Below are 9840 nucleotides of genomic sequence, written 5' to 3'. Positions count from 1 at the left end.
AAGATAAATCTAAATTACAATATATCCATGAGATAGAGGTAAGGAAGAAAAGATTAATAATTAAAATTTCCACTTTGTTACACAATTTGCACACGATAATTAAAATTAAACAATTTATCCATCTAGCTTCTATGTAATTTACTCAATTTTTTAAATATATTAATACATGTCATGATGAAATTTTTTGACGTGGATAGAACCATTTTTTGCGACTTTTTTGCTCAAATTTTTCTGCCGTTGACTCATTTAGAGCCCCGAACCTTCATTTATGCAAGTTAAACCACAATAAACAAAAGTTTAATAACAATAACAATAACAATAATAATAATAATAATAATAATAATAATAATAATAATAATAATGATGATGATTTGAACAAAGAATAAGAAGTGGCGTAAATATCACCAGGCATTCCAAGGCAAACCAGCCTCTTTCAAGCATGATTTCAAGATGCATTTAGATTCAAAAAGAGAATCAAAATAGCATAATCCCTTTCCTCTAAAAAATTGTAGATCTTCGGCATTTACCATCAAATATAAATATAAACAAATATAAATACAAACACCTTCGCATCCTTTTAATTGCTATGCTCACTTTTCATATAATAATTCTCAAAACTGTAAAAAAAACCACTCCCACATAAGTGTAAGTTAAGTGGGCTTTCGAATAAGAAAGAGCAAACCAAAAGTTGACCAATGATTTATTTATCATCAAATAACTGAAATACAATAATCTAAACGTTTTTAGACATTCATTAGCATCTTCATGATTTCCTCGTCCAGCCTTCATATGATGTGTCTCGTACTAGAAAAGAGCCCACTTTGACACTAATCTCTCATTAAACCTGAAAAAAAAAAAAATATATATATATATAACGAATTAACTGGACACTATGTACAATTATAAATATGATGAGTAAAAACTGCAGTATGAAAAACAGCTATCAGGAAATGCAAATAACAAAAAAAAAAAATCATTAGATAAGTCATATGGGCACATGATTGTGAATTTACAAGTAGATCTGCCAGAAATTGATAAGATTACATATCATGTATCTCAAACAAGTATCTCTTCACAAACAAAAATTTATAGGTATGATAACTAGATGCTCACAATCAAGCAAGTTCTTCATTGTCATTGTGAGAACATAAAAATCAAATCAGCTTCTCCAAAACTCTCTAATTAACTTTATATAGCATATCAAAGTGTGAAAGGGCAACTATAGTATTTCTACACAACATTTCATTTCTGGATCCAAGAACAGCATCAACATCTCAATACTATGACCACTAGTTCAGTAGGCACTTTAGTTAGATCTTGTATAACTTCAATGTTGGTAATCAGAATTCAATTGAAATTTATATACAAACCAACAAGAATAAGAATTATTAAATAAGACATTGAAGCAAGACCAAGCTTATATTTTCTTAGTATCACAATAGTGTAAAATGCATTTATAACAGAAATCATAAAAGTGGAAAAGGTACAAACATTCTCTCATGGCTAGGAAGGAAAAAAATATATATATAAATCGAGTAGTAACCAAGTGACAATCCACCTAAAAGTTAGAAATCAAGTTACAAAAATTCATTTCAAACTAAGAAAATGAACAACCATATGAACTAAGCATGGTGCACCATAATAAGATCTATATAATTCCAGTAGTGCCTCCTCCAATTTGAAGTGAACAATCTACCAGTTGGGAAAAAAAGTTAATAAAAAATATTGCCAGAGGAGACTAAGTGAAGCTTAAATTTAAAAACACAACCAATCAGCATCTTGTGAAACATAAACAACGTTGAGGGAAGAATGCTTCCAAGCATTGAAAATTTAGATTCCTACACATAGCAACAGCATAAACATTATTTAGAAGTCATATATATGAAACCCTTTTTTAAAAAAATAAAAAAAACAAAAAACTTTTCAGAGCCATTAAACGGAAATAATAATTCCACCTACAATAATTGTTTATTACAAAAACAAACTGTGGAAAGAGCTTAAATTGAAAGAGAAGCAAGCAATACAAAAGAATATGAATCGCTCTACATTAAAAATCATATTAGCATCAGAAGCATCTTTTAACTGGGAATCACTCCGAGAAATCTCAAAGGAAATCATTAGTCATTCCACAAAGCACTTAGCAATTTCTGATATTCAGATACAACAATTCACTCAATATTTATCATCAACAAAAATGAAAGATTAAAAAAAAGAAAACAGCTAGAACTCCTAACTAATACCATAACACCAACCCTCAAGTATACCAAGCTGCTTATTGCTTACTAAGATTTTCTAAAACTAAGTTAGCAACCACTTGTAAAAGCTAATATACAAACAGTTTCAATGCTAACAACACAGCCAAAAAAATTGCTAAAACACATCCCACCAAATACTTGAGGATAACTGGTTTATTAAGGAGGCATTTGGCATTGTAGTCATTTTTCAATTTTATATTTTGGAAACAAAACTAATAAAAACATGTTTGACACATTGTTTTTGCCTTAAAATTTTGGCAACAATTCTCATGTTTTCACATTTTTTTATGTTTTTCAATTTTTTTTAAAACGTTTCAAAACCCTTCCTTCCTCCCTGAAACTTCTCCTCTACTAGTCTCTCTCTCCTTTTGGTTTTTTATTTTTATTTTTTTAAAAATATCCATTTTTTTTTACAAATTAATACCAATAGTCTAAATAAAATATAATTTTAAGAAAAATATTTATAAAAAATTTATTATTTGGCCCACTGATATTTTACAAATCAGTTTATACAGTAATAAAAAAATTATAAACAGTAATTAAAAATTATTTTTTGGAAAGTATTTGCCAAAATTACTGTTTGACCCCCTGATTTTTATAAACTAAGATATAACATATAAAAAGTATAAATATATTTTTCGAAAAAATATTTGTAAAAATCTTCTGTTCGAGTTACTAACTTTTTACTTGACCCCCTATTTTTTAAAAAATTGGATGGGTTTAGTTTCAAATGGTGTATTTTTTATGAAATATTTTTTACTTATACAATACTAGTCTCATGTTATTAATTTTATTTAATGAACAATCAAGTAAACTAAAAAATAAATTTTACAAAAACAATTATAAAAAAATATGAATTCGAAAAAATGTTAAAAAAATCATAATAATTTTGTGCTAAACAAACATGTTTTGTGTTTTTAGCTTTTTAAAATACACAACAACTAGTGCATCCAAACATGATTTTGTTTTCAAAAAATTAACAAAACAAAAACAAAGCAAAAACAAAACAACAAAAATGATGCCAAAACGACCCTAAGTAACTTCCCTTTTTTCCACAATTTTAATTAATTCAATTACATATTTACTATTTCATAACAAAAATATTATTAATAAACCTCTAATTTTGTTTTATCCAAAACAAAGTCAAACAATCAAACTCCAAATCTAATTTAACCTAGATTTTCAAGACCCAACAAAATAGCAACTAATATTTGGAAGAAATTGAAATGCTAGACTTCAGCCATCTCAATATTCATACCAAAAAGAGATTGCAAAATTTCATTCTACAAGATGTTCCAAAAATTAAACATTTTGGACTGAGTGAAGGATTTGAAACCCAAACCAGCCATGTACGACCTTATCACTCAAGAAATGAGGAAATCGAACACTATCTTGGCTGTAGATGTTATTTGCATGTTGCTTCAAAATAACTAAGAAATGGCTAATTGTCAACAAATTCTAACCAAGATTGACACACAGAATACTTAATTACCAAATTGTCAATGTAACAACAAGATAAAAATAAAATAAAATAAAATAAAAGGAGCAAAGAGAACATATCCGAACAAGTTTAGCATACATAATCATCAGCAGCAAATCATGTGAGGGCATACCTTTAAAGGTTCAACTCAAACATTTATCTCCAAGGAAAGATCAATAACATTTTCATATATTTCCAACTCAAGGGGAAATCTCTACCACTCAATCTGAGGTATAAAGTCAAATGTTAAAGAATCAGTGAAACTGAAAGAATAGAAAGAAAGGAAAATCACAATAAATTAGAGCTCATAGAGAAGGATAATTATAAAAAGGATCAACTACCTTTGTATTTGGCTTGTATTTTTTGATCTTAAGGAAAAATTCTTCTAACCAGCAAGTCCTTGAGAGTGTAGATTGCACAGAGATAGAGCTGGATTGCCAGGCCGCCAAGCACAATGCATGGCATGGCACACGTAGTGTCAGGTTGTGGCTCATCACAGGCAAAGCATGTATATAGGCTGGATTCTGCTCGTGCCTGACCAATTTAATGCTTTCTTACAATAAAAAGAAAGTCTTTAAAACTTGCAAAAAATAGTTAAAAAATTACAGAGAAATGCGATTTAAAAAAAAAAAAAAAAGATAAACATTATTTTGTATTTATTGACAACATACATGAAAAATTTTAAACTCATGTTAAAAAATTAAAAATGAACATTACATATTTACATGTGAAAAGTCATATTATAAAATCTTGGAAAATACATGCCAACAAATTGTAACATTGGAGTAGTATATTATAAAATCTTAGGGGAAAAAAACTAATTACATGTGAGAAGTTGTCTACAGAATTTATTTATCGAGCCATCGTATTAAGTTGTTTTGGTGAATTTTTGTTAACTCGTAGTTTTGCACTAGCAGTATTATACTTGTCTCATGGTGTTGTACTTATTATGCTGTGAGCTTGTAGTCTCATAGCCTTATAGCTTTGAAACTATCTGTCCACCTCTTATATTAAACTAAATGTACCTCGTTCACCTCCTTCATTGAATGCGGCTATTGCATAATCTTCCAATGTCAGTCATGACTTAGGACAAACATATCAAAAATATTAATAACGATGGTAGGAGAGGAAAAGCTGCCTAAGTCATAACTCTTTAGAGATGTGCATATGTTTATAGGATTGATTCATTGCCGATGCTAATGATCAACTTCAAGACATAATTGACCATGCAATGGCTTATCCGATGATGGAGGTGAACAGGGCTCATCTAATTCAATAGAAAAGGTGCACATAAAAATTCACAAGACGTCAAGATTACAATGCTGCAACACTATAAGCTTACAACATAGCAAGTACAACTTTACAAGACAACTACAATGCTATATGTGCAAAACTACAAGTCAAAAACAACCAAACAAGATGACCTAATAAATAAATTCAGCACTCAATTTCTCATATATTATTCATACAAGATGTTCCCAAACTTTTGTGATATACTACAATACTTTTACAATTCACAAGCATGTAACATACAAACATACACTAATTTATTCCTTAGATTTTATAATATCCCACTTTTCATATATAAATATGTAATGTCCATTTTCAATTTGTTAACATGAGCACAAAAATTTTCATGCATATTGTCAAAAAAAAAATAATATTTATCTTCTTAAAAAATTGTATTTCTTCTGTATTTTATTTTTTTACTATTTTTAAGATTTTCTTTTATTTGAAACAATAAAATGGATCAGATCAACACAGCCTGGCATCTTATAAGCATGCTGTGGACCATGGCAACCAGTGAGTCATGCCCAATCGGTAATCCAGCTCTACAAAGATAAGAAAATCCAAATTGCAACAATTATTAGGTCTTATACAAGAGAGTAAACAACAAAATAGAAAAATGATTAATCCATCACCTTTCTAATCATTTTCCATCTGATAATTCTTGTGTTCAAAAGAACCATATTTGGAGAAAATGGGTTTCTATTTTTTCACTAGAATTGAACACGTCCCTCAAGTTCACACATGGCACAAATTTTGGATTTGAACCTAGCAAATATGAAATGAATTAAGTGAACATTTGGACATCGGAAAAGATATTCATTATTTTGCTTATGCTATGAAGTACCAAAAAAATACAAGCTGTATTATATAAATTTTCTAGAAGGCACAAGTATGAATTTCACAAGTTAAGCATCAAAGCACCACAATAGTATATAAGCTGCGCAAAGAATTTCAACAGGTAATATGTTGATTTCTTTCAAGCATATTCAAAAAGAATTTGACTATAGATACGACCTTTGAATTTCCAAGCAGACGCAAGAATATAATTGTTCAGGCTGCAGTGTCAGAAATTGGTGAAGTTACGCATGCACATACTATACATTTTGATGTGCAAGTATACCTCAATAAATCTACCTCATTTTAGGATCAAGACTACCTTCTACGTCATTTTTGGATCAAGACTACCTTCTCAGAATCTGAACCTTGAATAAAAGTGTTCTTCAAAAAAAAAACACAATCACTTAATAGAGTCAACAACACATAAATCAACTGCTACTGCAAAATAAACCTTATTGAAGCAATGATCAAGATAAGTCAAAATAAATACTTCCCAAAAGTGAGAAGGCCTCCGGAAAGTATGTCCCACACAACACACTCAAAAGCTTGACAAGATATTAAGAAATAAACTGGAAATATCTACTTACTACTAAATATAAAGCATCTGGAGTACGAGGATTCGGTTACTGCTATTTAGGGATATCAGGAGAACTGCAACGAAAATTTCACAGAGAAAGCTAAGTAGTAAACCCAGTTTTCCTTATGGTACTTTATAAACCTTGTGATATGCTCAAACTCTTTTCCACATCTCCAACGATTGACCAAGAATCAGAGTTCTGTGAAGGCCCACTCCTGGACAGTCTGGTCTGACATACTCTTTTCTGCCAAGACAATGAATGAGACTACACGTACTAAACATGCAAATCTATTGTAAAAAATGTTCTGTAACCTACCAAATTCGTTACTGAAGCAAATGTATCTTGCAATCTCAGCAAAAGGATGCTTTCTAAAATTTTATTGAATAATTTCCAGAAAGAGTAAGAATCGGGTCTCAATCCATAAGTAGTTTCACACTTCATGATTCCATTTGACTATTCAGTTTGAAAACTCAGTTCTTATTTGCAAGAATTTTATTAGAGGCAACATAGAATCAAACACCAAGCTTCTGAAAAGGGCACCTACATCTACTTAGCAAAAAGATCAGAGGCCAAAATTAAAGGAAACAATTTGGATCCAAGGACCTTAATTCAGAAAGGTGGAACCATCAGAGGAAAATTCCATTTGGCAAGGAGCTTAAAGCGTCAGCTACACTGCCACATCAACCAAACAACTGCCTAGAGTCACAGTAAGGACATCAAAAAATCATCACTTCTCAATCTTCTCTTCCCAATAATCTTAACAAATTTGACTAGCTAACTGTAATGCTTGCATACAATAATTCATCTAACAATGGAGTAAAACATCGACAAGTCAAAAATCATAAGACTATTTCATGGAGGACTATTATTGAACACTATTTAACTTCACTTTTGGATCTAGCAATTCATTTAAAGTTTATGTACGACAACTTAAGAGTAAGAAATCAGATCCACAATTACCTGAAGAAGAATGGATTAAACATATCTGAGGCAGCAATAATACCATGTTTTTATGCTTTCCAAGTAGGACAAATGCATAAATCACATTCATGATAAAAACAACATAAAATGGGAAAGACATTGTGCTACGTCTAATGCCCACAAGGACAGAACTCAATTAAAAAATTCACTCAACTAGGATAATGAACAAGTGTATGCAGGAAGAATGCTACATCATAATACAACTTGTATACAACCATTTCTGCCTCCTGAAAGGATCAAACTTGAAGTAACCAATGAAATCTTTAGACAAACCAAACTACTGAAAAATACTACATCAAAGTTCAAGGAAGCGGCTTACCTCATAAACTCATAAACCAAACCTAACCCATCAATTTGTAAGATATAAGCATTATTTAGAAGAAACAAAAACTAAAACATACACCCTTCTTAAATTTAGGATCTACTTATGCCGAAGGAGTAACAACTTAGTAAACAAGAATAGTTTGCAGTCAATTTGTCATTGTTCTGAGAATTAGCCAACATAAGGTCTAGGTAAAGGCCCTAAAAGGAAAGAAAACTACTAGTGCAACAGCACACAAATTGATTAAAAACAAAGCTATGCTCACTAGCATAAACATCCTTGTGATACTCCTAAGATATATCAAAGAGGATCAAATGCAAAAGGTCAGTTAGATGGCTGCAATGCTTTGATATAGCAATACATGTGTGTGTGTGTGTGTGTTTTTGCGCGCTTTCATCAAGGACTTTAATGGTAATTCAAGTATATTATTGACTTCAAAACATGAAAATTTTCATAGTTCTTATGCTCAACCTAAAAGCACTGCCTTCTGCAACAGAAAGCATAGCTATTGAGTAATGAACCACAAAAAGGTCTACGAACTCAAGAACCATCCAAAAGGCCACTGAAGTTTATGTTTTTATATCAAGAACAAAACACTGAAGGTTAAAGATTTCAATAATTCATATAACTTAAGAAGAAAGTTACCAGACACACTAAAGAACAAGACTATAAAAATTAGTCGCAGAGCATATTTTACATGACACAGCTGAATATCATTAAATGATGAATATCAAACACAACCGAAAAACATTCGTTACAAGAACTAACCCATGGAACCAACCAAAGCAAATCGTCTCAGACATCAGGGGAGCCTCCCGGCTCTTTATCATTCTGCAAAGCAAACAAAAACCAATCAAAGGTGACACCTTGCATCATGAAACCAACAACACGATCTCAAATAGAGAAGAACACTACCTTGGCCTCATAACCACCAGCTCGCCACCACTTGACCATAGGGAAGTCCATCCCTTTCATCTTGACAATATCCAAGATATCAGTATTCGCAAACCTCTTATCACATTTGTTAAAAAAAATCCTAACAAGTTCAGGAAGATCCCTAGGGAAATTCACCCCCTTACGATGTTTTTCTCTATCATCTTCAAGGGCCTGCTCCACAAACGAATAGGGAAGCCTGCGCCTACCATCAACTTCTATCGTACAACTTCGAGTTTCAAGAAGGTCCTTCAATATCTCCACGGATTGGTAGCGGTACTTATCATCATCATCTTCCTCCGAGTCAGGTGAGCGAAGCTTAGGGCCTCTGCTTCCTTTCTTGAATCTCTTGGGAGGGTGATCTGTGAGGATTTCTTTAGGAGGTAACCCTAGGTCCGGAACCGCGGCATCAGTGGTAGTAGTACCCACACCAACAGCGGTAACAACATCGGCAACATCAGTGGTGGTGTCAGCACCGGCAACATCAGCGTCATCAACGTTGTTCGCCGCGCCAGCGTCATCAACGTTGTTCGCCGCGCCAGCGTCATCAACGTTGTTCGCAACATCGGCAGGATAGGCGTCGGTGGCAACAACAGTGGGGTCAGAGGTGTTGCCGCCGGCGACAGGGGAGTTGGGAGGGGAGTAGAAAAGAATGGGAGCGTCGGCAGGAGGAAGGGAGGGGCCATCATCGTCGTCGTCGTTGGAGGAGGAGGAGGGAGAATATCCCTCATCATCGAGGAAAGGGAAGCGAACCAAACGGGAATCTTGGGAGATGGAGAGATGGCCGCACTCGGCATCAATGGCGGAGAAGGGATCCTTCATGGCGGTCGGTGCTCCCTAGGGTTTCTCTCTACGACTCATCTTACCGGAAGCTTGAGAGTTGAGACTCTTCTGCGCAGAATTGTTTTAAAACCCGTATAAAATTTAATTTAGAGAAAATTATTGACATATCCCTGCAAGTTTTAGTCTTTCCAAATAGTCTTCTGAGAATCTATACATACATTAAAGTAGATATATAATCTACTCAAAAACATTTTAAGGAATAATTTTAATTTTGTTATAAAACTATATAATATATCAAGACAAATATAGAGCAAAGATAAAGTAGAGGAAATTCTCTTTTTTGTTGTTGTTATTTTCATTCTTTTGGTACATATATATAGG

General features: G+C 32.5%; 1 protein-coding gene across 4 annotated transcripts; it reads right to left on the bottom strand.

Moving 5' to 3' along the window:
• Positions 1-572: 572 nt before the first annotated feature.
• Positions 573-9575, bottom strand: LOC120280354. 4 transcript variants are annotated; one of them, XM_039287172.1, is made up of 6 exons: positions 8659-9575; positions 8512-8574; positions 5658-5790; positions 4077-5567; positions 3869-3961; positions 573-844 (listed from the first exon to the last, which is right to left on the bottom strand). In XM_039287172.1, the coding sequence occupies exons 1-2, from the start codon at positions 9496-9498 to the stop codon at positions 8539-8541; spliced, it is 876 nt and encodes a 291-aa protein (XP_039143106.1). In that variant the 5' UTR covers positions 9499-9575; the 3' UTR covers positions 573-844; positions 3869-3961; positions 4077-5567; positions 5658-5790; positions 8512-8538. The 4 variants fall into 4 exon arrangements, with proteins under 4 accessions (XP_039143106.1, XP_039143107.1, XP_039143109.1 ...); XM_039287173.1 differs by having other exon boundaries at positions 4077-4269; XM_039287175.1 differs by lacking the exon at positions 3869-3961.
• Positions 9576-9840: the final 265 nt, after the last annotated feature.

The sequence above is a fragment of the Dioscorea cayenensis genome, chromosome 17, assembly GCF_009730915.1.
Source record: "Dioscorea cayenensis subsp. rotundata cultivar TDr96_F1 chromosome 17, TDr96_F1_v2_PseudoChromosome.rev07_lg8_w22 25.fasta, whole genome shotgun sequence".
Classification (NCBI taxonomy): Eukaryota; Viridiplantae; Streptophyta; class Magnoliopsida; order Dioscoreales; family Dioscoreaceae; genus Dioscorea; species Dioscorea cayenensis.
The sequence above is the reverse complement of the archived record's forward strand: the minus strand, read 5'-3'. Positions and strand labels throughout refer to the sequence as shown.

Excerpts from the sequence above, each read along its gene's own strand:
- LOC120280354 (XM_039287172.1), bottom strand. The coding sequence starts at position 9,498 with ATGAAGGATCCCTTCTCCGCCATTGATGCCGAGTGCGGCCATCTCTCC. Across the intron at positions 8,575-8,658 it reads CTGGTGGTTATGAGGCCAAG|AATGATAAAGAGCCGGGAGG; the intron begins GTAGTGTTCTTC and ends TTTGCTTTGCAG.